A 20,711-nucleotide genomic window follows, 5' to 3' on the forward strand; every position below is an offset into this window, starting at 1 on the left:
CTGCGAGGCCAGCAGCTGGCCCTGGGCACCTGGGCAGGATGGGCATGGCTTTCTCCTTCCATGGAGACGCTGCTGGGCCTTCGGGTCAGCTCAGTCGCTCGGCTTCCAGGTGGTTCTGAGAAGCTACAATGCTTGCACGTGAACCATTGACCTGATGAAACAGGTCACAAAGTTGCCTATAACCCTGAAAAGGGGCTGAAATGAACTTGCTACACTGGACTGGCTCTTAGGAACGTGGCCCAGGAAGGGGCGGAGGCAAAAGTATATATGCCTTAGGGGTCACGGCTGTGGCATAGTGGGGTAAGCTTCCACTTGCGCTCACAACCTATACAGGTGTGTGTTTAAGTCCTGGCGGGCTCCACTCCCACTCCAGCTCCCTGCCATTGCTCCTGGGAAAGTAACGGAGGATGGTACAAGTGCTTGGGCCCCTGCACCCATGTGGGAGAACCAGAGAAAGCTCTTGGTTCCTGCTTCTCTGCCTGGCCCAGCTCCAGCTGTTGCAGCCACTTGGGGGGGTGAACCATTAGAGAGAAGAGCTGTACTCTCCCTCCCTCAAACTCTGCCTTTCAAAAATAATAATAATAATAATAATAATAAATCTTTAGGAAAGAACATCTCCTAGAGGCTGGTGTTTGGTTCAGGGTTTAAGCCACCACTTGGCACACCTGCATTCCATAACAGAGTGCCTGGTTCAAGTTCTGGCAAGTGCCAGCTCCTTTGCTCATGACCCAGCCCCCTGCTAAGGCGCACCTCAAGTCCGTGGGCCCCAGGGCCAAAATTCCTGGCTTCTGGCCTTGGCGTGAGCCATGGGGAGTAAAACGCAGTGGGCTGCAGCTCCCTGCCTGGCTCTCTCTCAAATAAACAAAATAATCAGCTGTTTGAAATGCAGTTCTAGAAACCTGATAACCTGGCTCTCTCTAGAGAAGCATCCTGCGTGAGTGTAGCTGGATACCATCTAACCATCACAGGCCCACAGGCCCCTGCTTCTCAGGGGAGGAGCGCGATAATGACTTCTCCCTGAGGGGACACTGAAAAGTGCTTAGAAGCAAACGGTTCTAAAAGCCCGAGTTCATTCAGTACTAAGGGGCCATTCCAGATCTCAATCAATGTTTTCCATTATGTCAGGCCACAAATGTCCATGTTCCTGGGAGGTACCACCTAGCAGAGTGCCTGGGCACAGGCCCGCTAGGCAGCGTGCTGACCAGGGCCTGGGCACGGGCCCTCTAGGCAGCACTCTGTCTTGGGTTTAGATTAAACACCCCCTCTGTATGCCTGCGCTTGCAGCCCTGGGTCACAGCAAGGACACAGTGTGATAATGAAGTGGCCGGCAGGTTAAGTAACTGCACATTTGGGTTCCTGCTCATGCTGTAGGAGTGCGGAAATGGGAGGGGGGCTGCCACAAAGCAACCGTTATTTAATGGTCAGTCCCTCGCTCATCCAAGACTCATCAGAATGGCTTGAGTGAGGGCTAGGGACCAAATGAGGAATGAACACTGCGATATCAGTGTTACCCACCCCACAGTGACAGCTGGGAGTGGCAGGCTGAACTCTGAGGCACTTCACCTCCTGCAGCGCCTCGGCCCCTGCCAACCTGCTTGAAGCCTCCAGCCACAGAAAGCTCTGGAAGGCCATTTCCCCTGGGAGGAGGTCTCCGGGCAGGCTTACTCCCTCTCCTGCTCTTTCTGACGGACCCAGGGTCCTTAGCCGCTCCCGCACTCCGTGTGATGCTCAATGTGAGGAACTCTTGGAACCCACATCTGCCTGGTCTGGTTCTCCTCTGGGACCACTTTCAGATAGCTCTGCTCTCTGACCAGTCATTGAAGGGCTGGCTCAGGCCCTCCCTGGCACTGGGGGCACCGTGGCAAGAGGCTGCAGAGTTTCACATGCCCTCTGCATTTGAGCTGTGGCAGAGCAGGCCCAGACTCTAAAGGCTGAAATATGATGTGATTTCAATAGAAATGTGGGTGCAGGCCCCAATGTGGGAGGCGGCATTTGCACACCATGACCTTCCCAGGATGAAAGGACCTGGCTTCACTCATACCAAGCAAAAGCCAGAGCCGAGAGCGCAGGGCCAGCGAGCTCCTGGAGGCGTGGCATTCGGTGGCATCTCCTCTTCAGAAGGGCATCTCCCTGCCCTTCCTTCCTCTGCTTTCGTGCCTAAAGGCATGTCTGCCAGCATCCTCCCAAGTATATGTGTGCATGTGGGCAGCAAAGCAGAGCTGACTGTCTCTCTCCTTCTCGGGAGAGAAGGCGGGGCCCTGAAGGTCTTGAGCAATCAAAGCCCTTGGGATCACTATTTCATATATTAAAAAAAGGGAAAAAAAGTGACATGAGGCACAGTGACGCAGCACAGGGACGGAAGACGCTGTCCTTGTCCTTCACAGGCGGTCAGTTTGACACATTGGACTGTGTCGTTTTGTCTTTCTACCGTGTCAGGTATAAGTGAATAATAAGCTTACAAGTTGAAGAAATGAAATTCATGATCATGCAGGTCTGCAGAGCCCGTATCCCAGAGTTACTTTTATAGGCACAATCATGTCAGCGGAAGTGATCTGAGTGGTTCCGCAATGATGATCTCGGGAAGAGACTACCTGTTAGAGCAGGAAGCAGGAAGCTGTTGGCGTCGGCCCAAGGGGCCTGTCCCTGCTAACACCTCTGCCGCGTGAGGTCACCATCCAGAGCGGCCATGCCCACGCCCCGGGTGAAGGCAGCAGGGCTCAGCTGCCTGTCGGTGTAGTCATTCCAACCTAGGAAGATTGCTACATGCCACTGCAGTTTCTATTTTATTATAGTGCTTTAGATCTGTCCTTGATTTTTGTTTCAAAGCGTTAAAAAAAAAAAGGGTAAGGATTTATCTTAATGCTAGAAAACATGTTGTTCTAGCCAAACTAGACTTAATTCTTGGATTAATCTTACTCCCTACATTTAACCAGCGGCAGGCATTCTATCTAGTCCTTGCTGCCAATATTTGTGAAATGGTCTGTTTCACCTTCAGACTCTTGGTAGAATATTTTATCATGTGGTTTTATAACCCTTAATAGGGATCTATATCTCTCCCAGGAATACAGCTACATCCATAAACATCAATCATCGATGTTTTAAAAGTGTCCTTTAAATATTGAATAACCGCTGCGTGAACATCCCAGTTAAAGGAGAAATCCCAGTAAGAATGTGATTGATACCAGGTATCCTGGATCCATCTTAAGGATCCATGCTCTCCAGAGAGAGAGAGAGAGAGAGAGAGGGACCTCCTCTAGTGTCTATTCTGGGCATAAAATATTAAATAAGAATTCATAAAAGGCATATTACTCATCTCAAATCAATTTGCCATGCTCACAAACAGGGTTGGATACAGCTTGTGGTGTTTAGCTTTTACTTGGGATAAGTAAAATTCTTAGACAGATAAGATCTTAAACATGAAATACGATCGACTGGTTGGGAGGGCGGAGTGCCTTCTCCCGGGTCAGACTGCTTGCAAAGGAATGCCCAGTTCTGCCACACACTGGCCGTGACCTCCTGGGGGGAGTTGCCTATCTGCTTTATGATCCAATTTTCCCGTATGAAATAAGGTGTACACATACACAGCTAGGGGGTACTTCATGAAGTTTTTGCACACCAGTCAGCCTTTGGCTATCATCTGAAAGATTTTTTTTTTTTTTTAAGAAAAGAGAGCCAAAAATCTATGGACAGTGGGATGAAACCAGAAATTAATTTTGGTGAAAGACAACTGAAATACATTGACACAAAGGGTTTTCAAGAAGTTCGTGAAAAATGCATATGACCAAAAAGCCATGCATGGATTTCAAAGCATTTTACCCCAAAATAAGCTCAGAATTCCACATGCTTTTTGAGTACCTGCATATATATTCACACACGTATGTAAACAGTTACCTGTGGACACACGTGTAAGACTTACATAAGCCAACATGCCCGAAGTGCTGTTTGCGGGAGGCCTGACTTGTAAGCACTTCAGTAACGGTAACCATGACGGCTGCTACTGTCATCACGTGGCTCTGGGCACACCTCCACTGCTCTCACAGTTTGCTACCACCCTGGAGAGAGGTACCTGAACGGTCGCTGGTTATCAGGCCATGTGGCCGTTGATGTATTATACTCCTTTCCTTTCCTTATCTGCAGGGGGAAGGACCATGAGCCACACTAAGACACCATGCTTGGGAAGACCCAGTGCCCCCGACTCTGAAAACCACAGTCACAGCATCTGCATCAGGAATGGGTCACACCGACTTTCCTCATCAGACCTGTCACCTACAGGAAAGCAGAGCAAGGCCTCATCCAGTGGGAAGCCGACCCCACAGCCCTGAGCAGCATGAATCCCCCATGGGGGATCCGGGTCCGACCTGCCCCTGCCTCTTTCTTGTGCACCATCTCCTTTTTGGGTTGGTGTTTTTGCTAAGCAATGGACACACACACACACACTTGCGCACACACACATGTGCACATATGGCAACAGGAGAGAACCTTCCAGAATTCTCCCATACCTGTTTGGAAGATGACGTGCTTGAAAACCGGGATCTCTCAAAACTTGCCTCCTGCTCCCAATACTGATATTGCTTCTTGTCATTTGGGTCTCTTCGGAATTCCTGTCGTCTTAAACAGGCCTGCGGGACAGGAAGCATTTATTCATCTTAGGGCTATGTGACCAGATTTGGTCATTTTCTGTTTAGTTCCAATCATGAGAGGTGTGAGCCCATCTCCAAATGTTTTTTAGACACCTGTGACTGAGTACAGGGACCAGGTAAGATGCTGTTCCCCCTTTACCCAAATGCCAGGCCACAACTATTAAGCACAGCTTTAATAAATTCCAACAAAAATATATCAAGAGGCTTTTTTTTTTTTTTGGTCAAAACTTTATCCAATTCAGCGACACATTGGTCATTCAGTAGCATGTTTTTTAACTTCATGGCAATTGTAACTTTTTAAAACTGTATTCCTGTTGTTTTATGGCTTTTCACCAAGGGAACATATAGTAACTGTTTGACAGAGACTATCATATCTAGATGTGAAGGTACAACGCAGTATACATCTCTACTTCCAAATCAAAGACGTTGTCCCAATGAGACTGTTAAATATATCTTGACAATAGGATGCTGGACTGTCTGCCATTGTCTGTACCTGCAATGTCAGGATACATTTAAATAGCAGAATGATGAACTTACTGCTGCTTATGAAATAATATACTAGTGAAACACCACAGGGGAAATCAGTGGGTGGGGGGAGAATTTAGAGTGGGGTGAGGGAAATCCCAGGGCCTATGGAATTGTGTCATAAAATAAGAAATTTTTAAAAATAATAAAGACTTAACCTAAATGGTGCTTCCTGAAGGAAGGTGATACCTAAACACTTTACTAATGCCTCTTTTCTGGTCTCATTCCCCCTTGGTGGATCTGCCTCTTACCTCCCAGCTCCACTCCAGCCCTGGGGTGAGGCTCTGCCTGCAGGGTCAGGGTGCTCAGGGTGCTCAGGGTCAGAGCTCTAGCACATGCTGCTCCCTAGCCCTGCAATGCCTCCCTCTCGAGGCCTCACTCTGCCTTTTCCTCGCTGCCTTCAGGCTCCGTCAGTCCCCAGGGAAGCAACTAGTACACAGTCCTTTCTCCTCAGTCATCCACGGTCAACCCTGGCCTGGAACATGGAAGGTTCCAGAAATCATTCAGAGGCATAAGCTTCAAGCTGTCCGGTTCCCTAGGGCACCATCCTACTCTGCTAAGTGCAACCTGTTGAGTCCTTCCTGCCGGCAGCGTGGCCCGGCACGTTAGTCTGGGTTAGCAATTGTAATCCCCGGCCTTGTGTTGATGTACTTAAGGGATGGGCCCGGAGCACATGCACAGTCTTGTGGCCATTTTAGAAAATGATAGGTGCATCACTTTTCTATTTTATTATTAGTTAATGATTGTTAACCCTTTACCGTCTCTAACCTAATCGTGTATAGAGACATGTAGGGAAAAATAATATGGCTTGCATCTGGCACTATCTGAAGTTTCAGGAAACTTATGGGGTGAGGGGTACTGCGTGTTAGCTTAAGACACATGGTGTGGACTGCACCGTTTTTCCTGCTGAAATTAGTGGGTTTTGTGTGTGAATCTGTTTTCTTTGCTACTCAGGTGGAACCCTAAGAGCTGCTTCCCCATGGACTCTCCGCATCCAGCAATTCGTCTAAGTGGAAGTGCATTGCTGCTTTGAAGAAATATATTAATCCTTAAATACAAAATGATAATGATAATAATAAAACAGTAAATGTTACCATTTTTCTGAACAAAAGTGCAGGTACTGGCACATTGTTCCTCCGACACAAGCCAGCCCAATGACACAGTGTGCCACGGGGATTTCAACTATTGCTTCCTGCTTAAAAGCTTTATTTACTTTCACCAAATGTCAAAGAGAGACAGAAGGAGGTGCAGAGACAAAGAACTCCCGTCCATCAATTCGCCCCCTCAAATGCACACAAAGCCAGGCCAAGCCAGGCAGAAGCTTGGTGCCCACAACTCCATCCGGGTCTCCTGGGTGGGCAGTAGTGACCCAAGCACCTGAATCATCACCACTGCCCCCACGGTGCCCATGAGCAGGAAGCTGGGGTTGGAAGCAGAGCCAGGACTTGAACTCAGGCACCATGACATGCGCTCATTACTTTTAAACACAGCCCAAACTAGGAACATAAACTCCATCCAGATTCCCCATGCAGGTGGCTGGAACCCAGGTTCGTGGCCGTGCATCTGCTGCCTCCCACGCACATGAGCAGGAGGCCGACTGGGAAGCACAAGGGAGCTGGGCCTGGGACCAGCCGTTCTGACACGGGATGCAGGTGTTCTGACTGCAGGTGCACCACATCACCTACCCCTCAACAGGACATTTTAACTGTCACAGTAAAGCCTCTTGGAACCTGTCCTCGCTTTAGAGAGCCACGACCCAATTCACCACAGCCCTGCCAGGACCAAAAAGGATCCAGTGTCACAAAACAGTGTTGTTTCTTTCTAAAGTAGGCCTAACATCTCCCGCTCCCTCCCCGGGGGGCCGTGCGGAATGAAGGAAAACCCCCTTCCCCACTGAGCGTTCCCTGTTGGAAAAACACATCTTCTCCCACAAGGGAGTAGGACTCCACCTGAGTTCTGGCCTCAGGTTACGCCCCTAGGGTAAGAATAGAAACAACCCGATACAAACACAACATTACACCTTGTGCCTCAAGGCTGAGCTGCAGGTGAAGCCCTGGCCCTGGGGCCTGTCCACAGCAGCCAGCTGCCACCTGCTGCAGGTGCTGGGGCGTTCCTTCACCTGCCTGCTTGCACGTGCAGAACACTCCCAAATGACTGATCTGTATTCTTCTTCCTTTCCCACAGTTAAGATTAAAAAAAAAAAAAAAAAAGGCACTGCCACACAGATAATAAGTCACTGTAATAAATACAGGGCGGTGTTTGTTTTAATAATTTATACAAGAAAACCCAAAGAATACTAGACAGTAACTGTAACCAATTAAACAAGGAAACAAAACAAAAATCTCCTTCCACATAATGAATAAACCTAAACAGGCCGCTGGAGAACTTGAAAGAGTTAAATTAGAGGCGAGGGCACGCCTATACGTTTGTGAACATTGGTACAAAGGCACACTTTTTTTCTTAATACCCAGCTTTCATGGATTTCTAGATGACCCCTTTTATGCCTGGACTTAATTTCTTTTTTCTTAACAAAATAAGCTTATCTTCAGAATCCATTCCCCACCGTTTGAAGGACCTTGGAATGCGCAGGCAGGCACGCGGGACCAAGGCGGACTGGCGCTGGATGAACAGAATCTGCTGGTGAACATTCTCTCCAGCCAAGTGCATGACTGCCAGCGAAAGGGAGAGGGGTAGTTTGGTTTGTAAGGTTGAGAGAACAAACTGTGGCCTGGTCCCTCTTCCCCTGGCCCGCAGAGCGTACACTCCTCCTCTCTTGCTTTGCTGGGCATGTGAGGCCACCGCCAGGCCTGGGCATGCAGGCCCGGAATCAGCGAGAACCCCGTTCTCACTCCGCAGCATCCTCCACGTTTGCAGCCAGGACTGTGCTGCTTCTATGTGCTCCTGCCCCGGGCCCTGGCCCCGAACTCATGGCTCATCCCTGCCAGTAGCTCGCCACTCAGGACTTGGAAGATCCCTTTGGTCCAGGTCCGTGGGTCACAGAGCAGGTGATCCAGTCAGGACCCTGGACAGCCAACCCTGCCCACTCTCCTGTGGGCGAGACTGGGTGCCTGGCCATCACTGGGGTTGCTGGACGGCTGCTGCGCGTGGCTGGTGTGGCTGGACTCTGCCATGGGTCAGGCTGTTGGCCTGCAGGGACTCATTTCTCTTTAGCTAGGGAAGAGAGACTCTCTCTGGCCAGGCCTGGGCTTCATGCCTAGGCAGGGGAGCATCCATCCTCCTGCCCCACTGTTCACAGGAGCGCAGTGTGGCGTGGTCATCGGGGGTCACACTGTGCCTGCTCGTGCCTTCTGGCTTTCAGAGCCCACAGTGGCACTGCCCTGTCAGTCGGGCTTTGGTGGTTGGTAGCACGCTGTGGTCAGCTGGGAGAGTTATAGAAGAAAAGTCTCAACTTTAGTTCAAGGTTCTGGTCCAAGGTCAAGGGGCTGCATCTGGTGGTGACTTCCGACTTGGCAGAGTCCCTAGGCAACATGGAGGTGTGTGTGTGTACGTGTCCTGTAGGTCCTCTGGCCTGCCTTCTTTTGTTACAAAAGGCAGTGCCAAAAGTCAGTCCTGGGGGCTCCACTCTGGTGACCTCAAGCCAATCATAATCCCTACCCCCCCACTGCCTGGGGCCTCCATTGCTAAGAACCAGCGAGGGGTCAGCTTTCCAACCTTGTGAACACTTCAGGATGCAAACTCACTGCAAACAAGTGCACCGTGTGAGAGACATCCAGCCACTGGCACAGCATGGCACCTCGGGGTCCCTGTTGTGTCTGCACCCTTGGCTCCTCTTCCTGGCTCTACATGAATCTCCCCACTGCCTCACCCGAGGCCTCAGTCCACCAGGTGCTGTCAAGGTCACTGGAGCTCTGATTCTGGCCACAGTGGGAGAAATCGACATAGCCATTGCCTTCACTTGGTTTTGTTAGATATGTGTGTGTCAGTAGCTAACATACATAGATTTTTAAAAAATTATGATACTTCTCTCTGTGTTTTTAATCTTTTATAACATTTGAAGATACTTTTGCTTAATTAAAAAATTTTTTAATTTAGTTTCTTCACTGGTTTAACTCCCTAAATGTCCCCAAACAGCCAAGGCTGAGCCAGGTCAGACCCAGGAGCCCAGAACACGATCCAGTTCTCCTGGTGGGTGATGAGGACCCATCTCCTCAAGCCATCATCCAACATATCCCAAGGTAAGCATGAACAGGAACAGAGAGCAGACCTGGGGACTCAGATATGGGGTGTGGGTATCCCCAGGGCTGGCATGACCATTGTGCCAAATGCGCAGCCATGGCAAATGTTTTAGCCATTGTTGGTGACATTGTTAAGGGTCATTAGCTCCAAGAGGTTAGGAAGGCATAGAAAGAGCTTGGAACCACGCTGCCCTCAAGCTGATGGGTTGGCCCCAATCCTCCTTAGGGGTGAGCCGGGCAGAGAGTCCCCTCCCAACTTGCATGGGAAACGAGGCTGAATAACCCCGTTCCTGAGTGGACGGCCCACCAAATCCCTTGCCACCTAGTATAAAGACACCTGTTGTGTTCCCAGACAACTTTCTATCATCCTGTTTAGCTGTTTGATCTGCACTCATAAGAATCAAGATGAGTAAGTGACACGAAATGAGATCAATTGGAACACATTTGATAGCTTGTAGAAAATTGTTCTGAAATGCCAAGCTTTCCAATGGACATTAACGGTAAATTCTGCCTCCAGTTGGGTAAACACATTTGACACACACACACACACACATAAGAAAAGGCAACATGAACACCCTTAAAACACTAGGGCCAAATTCTGAGATGACATATAATTATATACTCATTACCAGACTCTGAAATAGCATGTAATATGCCAAATAGATGTTTATTTCTTCTTACTGTCTCAGAAGGGTCCCACCCAGCTCCTGAAAGGAAGAGTATCAAAATAACTCGGGTGGGTTTGTCATTTCTCGCTGCACTGACCTGTTAAGGCACTGCTAATCTGGTTGCATACCAATCCTGAGAATATTTTAGGATGTAGCAAGAATAGTTTGCCCAGGAGGTTTCAAAGGTCTTCAATTTGAGCCAGCTCATTAAAGGCAAGTCAAGCACAGGAAGGAATTTGTGGCAAGGACTTGCTTTTGACTGTAGAGTTCAAACTGGTTACCATTGCCTGAAATGGGGAGATTTCTGGTAACTCCAGCAGGTTAGTGCCTAGGAGTGCAAACTGGAATTTCCAAGCCCATTAATGACCCAGGCTACCCTTATTTTTGCCCAAATGCATGTCATTTTTCTGTTACTGTAATGAAATAACAGAGGCTGAGCATTTTATAAAGCAAAGAGGTTTAGGCAGTTTAGGACATAGTACTGCCATCAACTTGGCTCTTATAAGGACCGCATTGCAAGTGGCTTCACAGCAGGTGCGTGTGTGAAAGGAAGGGATCATGTGACTAGGAAGGAAGGCCCCTTCAGAACTTCACAATAGGTCTCACCTTGCAGGGTCCTCCCTCTAACTTTGGGCCCAAGCTTCTAATGCACTAGTCTTTCTGGGTACTCATTCAAAACCCCAGCACAATCCAAAGTATTTAAATACACACAGACTCTATGTGTGCCAAGTTACATAGGGACCAGTAACACCAAGAAATAGATCCTTAAACCATTATTATGAAACATCTCTGGCACAAGAAAAGGAAGAGATTAATAAAATTATTATTATTATTATTATTATTATTATTATTATTATTAACGCTTGCCTGCCACTGTGATGCTGGCATCTCCTATCAGAGTGTCAGCTGGGGTCCTGGCTGCTCCACATCTAATCTAGCTCCCTAATGTCTCTGGAAGCAGTGGCAGATGGCCCAAGTATCTGGTCCCTGCCATCCAAGTGTGAGACCTGGATGAAGCTCCTGGTTCCTGCATGTCCCAGTGCAAGCCTTTGGGGAGAGAAGCAGTGGATGGAAGATGTCTCGCTCTCTCTCTCTCCCCCTCTCTTTTTCTCTATGTGTGTGTGTGTACAATCTGCCTTCCAAATAAATAACTCTTTAGAAAAAATACTAAAACACCATCAGTGTTCCCCCTGAAGTAGTTACTTTGGGTCAAGTTAGGTCACATGGTCTTCATGAGTGACCAGCCCCTGCCCCATCAGGAGCTGTGACCTGAGAGGGCAGTCACACAGTCTACCTGCAGTGCAACTTTGTAAACTCTGAGCAAGTGTAACCTGGCATCAGGGTGATGGAGTTATTCTAAAACTGGACAACGACAATGGCTACACATTGGGGAGTTTACTGAAATAAGCTGATCTTAGGAGATGTAAATTATAAACATCACTTAAAAAAAATCTATGTGAGGGTCAGCCAGGGAAGGCCAAGGTTGAAGGAGGGTGCGTGGAAGAAAACTGTAGACACGCTGGGTCTGAGATGCACATGCAACATCCCCCTCCCCGGGGGCAGATGATGCTGACATTTCAGGAAGACTCAGGATTGCAGTCACCGTGATTCAAACCGCCAGTGTGTGGCGGGGGATGCGAGCGTCACAGGGAACCCTGTGAACTAGAGAGAATCAGGAGGCTGAAGCTGGGGTCCTGGGAGAGGCAGGGAGAGGAAGAAGACGTGGAAAAGAAAGCGCAGAAGAATGAGCAAGAAGAGGAAAAGGCGGTAGCGTGTGAGGTCAGAAAGTCGCAGTCATGATGCTGGCAGAAGTAGCAGGAATAGCAGCAGGTGCGAGGGTGAGTTCCAGAAACTGATGATTGAAGGGTGTCCCTTGAGCTTGACTACAACACACCTTAGGGAGTATCCCGTCATGGGTGGGGCAGGGAGGGGACAGCCAGGCTCGGTGAGTTAGAGGACGGACAGGAGGGCAGGAAACGGAACTGACTCTGTGGGGGCAGCTCGGATAGGACAGGAAGGAGCCAGGACTGTAGCTAGCAAAGGCTCTGGGGTCCAAGGAAAGCTTTGATCTTTTGTTCTTGCTGTGAGAAGGATCTGAAGTTTCCAAACTCAGCAGCCACTAAGAAGTGAAACGTCAAAGATACAGACAAGAGGCCTTGGTAGGAGAGGCTGAAGAGCAGAGGAACCTGGGCATGACCTGCACTGGGCACAGGCAGAGAGAGAGAGAGACTGGAGGGCAGTGGGGATGAGGTATGCAGCATGCGGGAGCGCTTTGAGAGGGTTTCCACCTGCTGACTTGGGGACCTTTGTTTTGTTTCATGTGTGCATGTAACAAGCACTTTGCTGGAAGTACAGGTGGGAGTTGGAAGTTGCAAAAGCCTGGAAAGATTTAAAATCGTGATGGTAGCAGAGGGAGGTGATGGACAGGTAAGTGTGCTGGAGTGAGTCAGCCTTCACTCTTCTCTTTCCCTCCCTCCCACTCCATCCATCACCTAGATGCCAGCTCTGTTTCTCTTTCCTAGGCTAGGCCACTTCTCGCCCCCGCCACTCCTACCTCCCTGGTCCAAGACACCATTCTCTTTCTGTCGCCTAGATGTCTATCAGTTTCCTTATTGCTTTCTGCTTTTTGTTCTGGACCCTCCCAATCCCTTCCACACACAGCATCGAGAGTGATCCTGTAACAGTGAAGGGCAGGCAGTTAGCCTAGCAGACACCAAGCCAGTTAAGACACCTGAGTCTCCTTAGGGGACTCCCTGGGTTTGATGTCCAGCTCAGGCTCATGTCTCCACCTGCCCACTAAAGCAGTCCCTGGTGGGCAGCAGTGATGGTTCAAATACTTGGATACCTGCCACCAACATGGGAAACCTGGAAGGGGGTTTATGGCTCCCAACTTTGGCTCAACTCAGTTGGCCATTTTAATCATTTGGAGGTAACTCTCCCTCTCAAAGCAATATGTCAATGTAAAATAGATCTTACGATTCCCCTGCTTATGAATTCTTGTTGTGCTAAGACTACAATCCCAAACACCCAGCTTTGTGCTGGGAGACCCAGCAGGATGGGTCACACCCACCTCTCCTGCCTCCTCCAGCTCTTGCTCTTGGCCTTGGTGACTGACCAAGCCACTCTGGCCTCCTCTGTGTTTATGTTGTGTTTTTCTCCATCCTAAAAGAAGAACTTTGGGGAGAACCTTGCTCGGCACAAAGTGGGCACTCCATAGGACTGGCCGAATGAAAAGGCTGTGTGGAGAGGCCGCCTGAGAGATCCCAAATGAAGCTGTACCAGTTGCAGGCCCGGAGGCTGCGTGATTCCCTTCAGCAGGAACCGTGAAGCAGGCGTGCACCTGTACCATTCCACAAGGCGGCAGAGGCGTCTTTGGGAAAAGCAGCTGGATTCCTGGGGTGACTGGTGATGATGTTTACGTTATTTGTCTTTACCAAAATTCTCTGATTCTAGAATCTTCTTAGGAAGCGGTTGGCCACATGTGTGGGCCAACTCCTGGCACCACGTCCAGTTTCCAGGATGTGCCAGACTGCATGGGTGAAGGCAGGTGAGGGAGCCAGGTCTGGTTTCCTTGGTGACCTGAAGGTTTCTGTTAGATGTGGAATTGCGAAGGAGGAGAAAAGTTGGATCCTGGCAGTTCTGCTTTCCTGGGGGAAGGGAGTGCTATGCCATGCTTAGCTGATCTGCCCTCAGCCAGCAGGATGAGACCCGCTTTCTAACTGCTCCCAGAACCCCACAACCTAGCCTGGCAAGTTTGTCCCTCCGCTGCCCCACCCCAGGGAATTGCATGATGCTGCTCCAAGTCTGAGCTGGTTTTGCCTGCAAATACTGTAGCTACGGAGAGCTAGGGCTGGCCTTTTGTGGGAAGTGCTAGCCTCCTTCCTTCTGGCAAGCTGACAACATGAGGGCATGCCATTTTATAAACACCAGGGCTGTGCACTTAACCCCTTTATATACGTATATATTGCATGGAAGTTGGGTTGTCACATTTAGATCCCAGGGTCACTTGCTGCCACGAGCTGAGCATCAGGCCCTTTGTACAGATGAGCAAACACAATCAGAAAAGGGGAACTGGCTTTCCAGGGTCATCCAGCCAGTAAGTGGTGGGTTTGGGATCTTGGAAAAAGCTATGGCTGCTCATGGCTCATGGACACTGTGCTCTGTCGCCCATATGTAACCGGTGAAGGTGTCAGAGTTCTTGCCCCTGCAGTTACCTGATATTCGGAGTCCACCTTGTGCTGCATGTCCCGCAGATACTGAACATCACTGACGAACTTCTTCCGGTCTCTTGCTTCATGCAACATGATTCTTAATCCTGACCTGCATGCAGGAGAGAAGTACATGAGCTGGCGGTGTCACTCTGCTGCTTTGCCATAGTCGGATGTATCACTGGCGGTTGCTTACTAATCTACTCTCCACTATTGGAAAGGCACACACGTGCCTGGCAGGTGGAAGGGGCTTTGTGGCGATGGTAGTGCCCTGTCAGGCCTCCTGTTGCTGGGCCACCTTGACCCGCTGGCTTCAAGGAAGCTGTCCCAGGTCCTCCCACGGTTACAGCCCCTGACTCTGGTGTAGTTCTATAGCACGGCAAGATGAGGAAATCTGAGAGCCTAAGTTCTCCATGACCAAAGCTAGATGTTCACTGAAATTTCTTCGCGCAGCAATTACTTCATCTCCCCCACTTGCCCAACCCCCAGTCCCACTCAGGCTCTATACCGGCACCTGCAGGGCGGGCACCCAGTCGGACGTGTGTGATCTCTGCTTCGGTGCTATCTGGAATCCAGGGTGGAAAACTACCCTTGGACAAATGAACGCCAATTGCCAAGGGTGCTTTAAGACATCGTCAGGGAGGGTGTGGCCTGGGCTGGAGGGTCCCTGGGACGTTTTCCCTAGGGCATGATGTGGGGTTTGGTAAGGACTGAGCCAGGCAAGGGACATAAGGGCAGAGGTAGATGAGGAAGGGGATGCAGGGCAGCAGGAGTAGAGATGGGGACCAGTCCCAGCAGGGCGGCAGGGTGGACAATGGCCAGCTGATGTGGGGCCTTGAACAATCATGATCGGAAGGGTCCTATGGAGTCACTGAAATGGGGGGGCGGGTAATGATTCCATGTGAGTTCCGAAGGTCCTGCCAGGTTTAGTGGGCAAAGGGGCTGGTGGTAGGGGTAGAAGCGCGGGGGGAGAGGGAATTGTGGGAGTTACTAACCAAGCCCCCGAGAAGGCCACCTTTCTAAATATTTCCACGTATTAACTCATTCCGTTTTCCCAAGGCTAGGAGGCAAAGACTAGCTCTCATTTTTGGCAGGAGAGGAAACTGAGGCACAAACAAGTTCCGTGACTTGCCTCACGCTGCAGCGCTAGAATCTGGAAGCACTGGGATTTGATCTGGGAGCATCTCATACCAGTGCCCACACTTAACCACGATGGTAAAGTCACAGGGGAGAAGCCCCCAGGATGCGGTAATTCCTGAATGGGGCCAGGGAGGGGAGCAAGCGGCTGTCTGAGAGTGTAGCTGCTGGGTCAGGGCAGGCTGTGGGCAGATAGCGGCAGGTGCGTGAGTGGGGGGCAATTCAAAGCGTTTGGGGTCTAGGGACTGATCATCTAGCGGTTCTGGAGCCTGTCAGAGAGGGCGAAGGTGTGGGCCTTGCTGGCATCTTGATGACAAGTTGAAGGCGGAGTGAGTCCAGAGGAGAGAGAGGGCGCAGGGCGAGGCTACCAGGGTCTTTCAGAAAGTTTGTGGAGGAATGGACTCAAAAGGCAGGCTTATTTCATGCAAAAAAATATTTTGAAATCCACACATCATTGTTTTTCTTCACAAACATTTTTTTTTTCACGAATACTTCCAAGAGCCCTTTCATGCATGATTTCCAACTTTTTTTTTTTTTTGTCTCTCAGATAAACTTCTTTCGCCCGTCCCTTTTCCGTGGATAAAGTAAAGTTCCCCAGGACAGGCAACTCACAGAAGCCTGACCAGAAACCGGAAAGGTCAGAGGCAAATCAGGCAAGTGCAGGCACACAGGGAGGCTTGGGGGAGAGGCGTGCTTCAGGATGGAGAGGCAAGGCTGCAGGCAAATGGCAGGAGGGAGGCTTTGGAAACGGGAAATGAAGTGCCAGGCAACAGGCTCCGAGGCTTTAGCAGGCATGGCCCTGACAGGTGTGCCCTAATCCAATGATCATAACACTAAAGCTCACACTGTTACAAGGGGGCTGCTGGGCCCCGTGGGGGTCGTCGTCAAAGCCGCCATCCCCTGAGCTAGTCCTACTCCGTGTCCACTCAAGCTCTTTCATTAGTTTCTATGCATGTTTATTGCCGACTCCTGTATGAGCCAGGATGCTCCAGGCTCCGGAGGAGACACCGCAGAGTCAGAACAACCTAGCCTGCACTGCAGTTGCTGGCATCAGGTGCTTCCCCGTGCTCCATGCAGGTGTGTAGGTAAGGGACCATGAGTTTGCACCTGACTCTTGGTGACCCCATAACCAGCTAGGCAGTGGTGCCATCCCATGAGGTTCAATGCCTGGCCCTGAACGGCTGGAAACCCTGTGCTTGCGGGTCCCTCAGGTTTCTACACTGGAATGTTGCCATTTGAGAGTCCGAGTGTGAGTCAACAACCCAAAATGTAGTTCCACAGTCACTACGCAAAACCCACAGTTTGTTTCTGAGCCCCTTGAAGGCATCATTTCTGGGACTGTATTTTTACAGCTCACTTTTCATGTGAACCTTCACCTGCTTTGAAGGAATTATTAGAGTAACTTATTATATATTATTATTTACTAATAAAATTACTTTTTTAGAAAATAGTGGTGTTCACAAGCAGCCCCTGCTACTCCTTTGGGAAGAGAAGCAAGGCAAGTGGGAGTCAGAATGAGAATACGGGGCTGGTGGGAATGGTGGCAGAAGGGGTCCGTCCCCAGGTCTGCTTGGATGACACATTGTGGCTGATCTATCCTGCCTTTAGTGCAGTGCTGTTTTGAGGTCGCTTCCAAAGCCAAGAGGCGTGAAATGACTTCCTTTAACTAGGCAGGCAACACCACCATGTGCATGGCTTGCCTGGCTGCCGCTGACTTCACAATCACCTACCAAATAAAGGGCTTAAAAATCGCCTGCAGGTGATCTCTTCCTCCCATAAACCTTCCCTGGTGCCGTACTGGACTACGAAATCAATGTCTAGGTGTGTCGTGGTCCACAGATCATTTCTTATTTAAGTACATCAAGACTTTGAAATGAGACGAACCCTGCAGACATCAAGGAAGCAGACTCTCCGCTTCAAACCAAGGAGATGGAAGGCTGGCCAAATCCCCATGTTCATTTGACCTTCAGGTTTGAAGAGTTGGCCAGGATGGACAAGAAACAGAGGAAAGCATGTGGAAAACGTACCCACCCGCGATAACCCTAACTTCCTGGATCTCAGCTTCGTGGAACTACTGCACCAGACAGCCAACGGGAACCAAGAGGTCTTTTTGTTTTGTTTTTCTATCAGTGCACACTGGTAGGAAGACAAAGAATGGAAAAAAATATATAAGCTAGCTGCATTATTTCCAGAGTAGAATTTAGAGGTCTTTCCCTATTACTCACCCTTGAACTGCTTCTCAATTTACAAGGCACTCCAGGTCACGCACATGCCTGTTTTAAGTCTCTGGTGAAGAGCTCTTGTGTCAAATTTGTGACTTAAAAGGGGTTGGTAAGAAACCATATTAAGGAGGGAGAGGAGAGGCTCCGGGGGCTGGGTGTAGGGAGGCTGCTTGGCAGGAAGCGAGAGCAAATGATTCTTCCGGACCTCAAAATTCTACACATCTGTGAAATTTCAATGAGGAATATTCTAAGAACTTGGTGACATGCACATCCCTGTCTGGTGTAAATCTCCGGCAAATTCCAACTGATCGCCCTGAATGAGGAGAAAAGAAAATGACTGAAGAATATATTGCTTTCAGTTCTCTTTAAAAAAAAAAATCATACTGCTGCATGTTCCAGTTGCGGCTCCTCCTTCACACGTGCCAGAGAACTGATCTGAAAGGAGCCCCTCAACAACAAGCAGGTCCGCCGTGTTCTTACAACATGCTCGGATCAGAATCACCAGGTCCACGTGGTGGAGCAGCAGGTGGACGCCTGCATCCCGTGTGGGTGGCGCTTCATGTCCCACCTGCTCTGTTTGCATCCAGCTCCCTTCTGATGGGCTGGGAAAGCAAAAAAAAAAGGATGGCCCAAGTCCTCGGGACCCTGTACCTATGTGGAATACATGGAAGAAGCTCCCGGCTTCAGATCAGCCCAACTGGCTGTTGTGGCCACTTGGAGAATGAATGAGCCATTGGGATGAAAGACCTCTTTCTACATCTCTCCATATCTCTGCTGCTGCAATAAAAATAAATAAGTCTTGGGTCCAGCATGGTAGCCTAACAGCTAAAGTGCTTGCCTTACACATATTGGGGTCCCATATGGGCGCTGATTGTAATCCCAGCGGCCCTGCTTTCCATCCAGCTCCCTGCTTGTGATCTGGGAAAGCAACCAAGGATGGTCCAAAGTCTTGGGACCCTGAACCCCGTGTGGGAGATCTGAAGGGCACTCCTGGCTCCTGGCTTCGGCCCTTGCAACCATTTGGGGAGTGAATCAGTGGACTGAAGATCTTCCTCTCTGTCTCTCCTCCTCTCTGTATATTTGACTTTCCAATAAAAATCTTTAAAATAAATAAATAAATCTTAAGAAATATTCGTTAAAGTATTTTCGCTCATGGCGTAAGAAGGGAAAATGTGGATTTAGCCTCTTCTTTAAAGCTGAAGAGTCTCCTGGAACCAAATCTAAATGACTGAGTGTCCATTAGATTGATCAATCTTCCCCTCCCCCATTCCTTTTCACAACTGGGTTCTAGGGAGAGGATCTTGAAATCTTGTTTTCAACCTTTTCCACAATTAATGAATGCAAAATGACAAAGAGGATGGGAACTGCTTCCATCTTAGCCTTAAAAATATCCAGTTGACATCCGGTTTTCCAGCACGCCTAGTACTGTGGACAGGTGAATGGGTTGTGGGCTCGGACTAGAGTGAACCAGCGTGGCTTCAGGAGGCGCAGATGTGGGAGGACGCCGGATTTGTTTTGGGCACCGACCTTCGAAACCCGTTAGGGAGATGAGGTTAGAGACTCAACGCGTTCATTCTTGGGGCCCGGAGGCACAGCCCCGTGTGCCTTTCCCGGACCTGAGGGCCGTGGAGTCTGCGGGAAGATCTGTAGGTGCGAGCACTGCGGAGGCGCCAAGGACCCCGCCCCCGGCCCGTTGAATGGCTGGGGTAGCCCGCAGGCAGCAGCAAAGAGAATCGATTTCCCTCTAGCATCTCAAAAGCCGAAAGGCAAGGCTGCCCCTCTCCCCACGCCCCCTACCTCTCGGGGACTCAGGGCGAGGAGGGCCAGCGAGGCGGGCCGTTACCTGTTGGGTCCGCCCTTCTCCCCTGCCTGGGGCTAATGGTGTCGAGGGGTGGGGCGCGCCGGCTGGTCCAGAGCCGAGTCGCCCATCAATCGCCGGGGGGCCGTCCTTGCGTCCTCTTCCTCCTCTCGCTTCAACCCTCCCTCGACCGGCCCCTCTCCCTCCTCCTGCCCCGAGGCTGCTTTCCGCGGTGGCCGCCGGCCTTTCCAGGGGTGGAGGCGGGGGAGGCGGCTGCCTGGCGTCCTCTTGTTTCCTTGGCAACCGGCCTCCTCAGGGCTCGCGCGGGGCTCCAGCCGCCCGCCGCGCGCTCGGGGTTGGGGTTGAGGCGGGTCCCCAGCGGTCCAGTGCCCAGGCTTGGGCTCTCCGCCCGTTGCCGTGGGAACGAGGCGGGATGCGGTTGGAAGGCAGAGCAAGATGGTGGCGGGCAGAGATGGGATGCGCATTGGCTTTGTTTTGATTTCTAGGTCCAGATCCAGATACGGATGTTCCCACTGCCTTCCCAAATTCCTGGTGTGCTTTCTGCAGGATAGTTAGACAATGAGAAAAGAGCAGAAAAAGAACATCAAAGGTGGTGTGTGCAAAGACACTTGGATCGTGGAGGCTCAGTTGGGCAGGAGTCTAGTTAGTCCAACCTAGAAGAAGAGAAATCAGGTGGCCCCAGGTCGATTCCCCATCTTCCCAAGGGAAGAGGAGCTTAGAGACTTGGGCCAGTGCCCATGGTTTGGGAAAGAAAGCACCAAAATTCTGTTTATAAAAAAGAAAGCATACATAGAAAAAGAGATTCCCTTCCTGCTATCCCCAGATGACCTCAATAGTCGAGGGGCTGGTCTGGACAAAAACCAAGAGTCCATAGCTCCACCCAGTTCTTCCACGTAGGTGGCAGGGCTCCAAGTCCTGAGGCATTCTCTGTTGCTTTCTGCGGCACATTAGCAGAGAGCTGGACCAGAAGCTCAGTGGCCAGGACTTGAGCCAGTGCTCTGATATGGAAAGTTGGTGTTCTAGGCAGCAGCTTAGTTTGCAGAGCCACAGGGCTGGCCCCAGAGCACTGGCTGACTTGAGCCATCTCTCCGCAGGGTTGATGTCTGTCCAGGTGAAGATGGCCCTTCCACTTAATTTGCATATCTAAACATCCTGTACCATAACAACTTTATGCCAAGTTGGGACATTTCTGATTGGGTAGGGAGTAGGAAAGAAGAGACTTGAAATTCTTGGTCCTTTCATCAGTGGTTTGGGTATCATCTCCCCTACATCCAGGCTGTGGTTTATACCACTTCA

The 20,711-nt window shown here is 50.2% G+C and overlaps 1 protein-coding gene across 2 annotated transcripts in view; it reads right to left on the minus strand.

Moving 5' to 3' along the window:
• MARCHF10 (membrane associated ring-CH-type finger 10) overlaps positions 1-14,333 on the minus strand; it is a 74,309-nt gene extending 59,976 nt beyond the window's left edge. For both annotated transcript variants that reach the window (XM_040989386.1, XM_040989388.1), the window contains exons 1-2: positions 14,244-14,333; positions 4,500-4,619 (exon numbers count right to left, since the gene is read on the minus strand). In XM_040989386.1, the coding sequence (XP_040845320.1) occupies positions 4,500-4,619; positions 14,244-14,333 (210 nt within the window). The remainder of the gene's footprint in view (positions 1-4,499; positions 4,620-14,243) is intronic.
• Between the last annotated feature and the right edge of the window lie 6,378 nt (positions 14,334-20,711).

This window comes from Ochotona curzoniae, unplaced genomic scaffold (genome assembly GCF_017591425.1).
Source record: "Ochotona curzoniae isolate NIBS_2020 unplaced genomic scaffold, NIBS_Ocur_1.0 contig_523, whole genome shotgun sequence".
NCBI lineage: Eukaryota > Metazoa > Chordata > Mammalia > Lagomorpha > Ochotonidae > Ochotona > Ochotona curzoniae.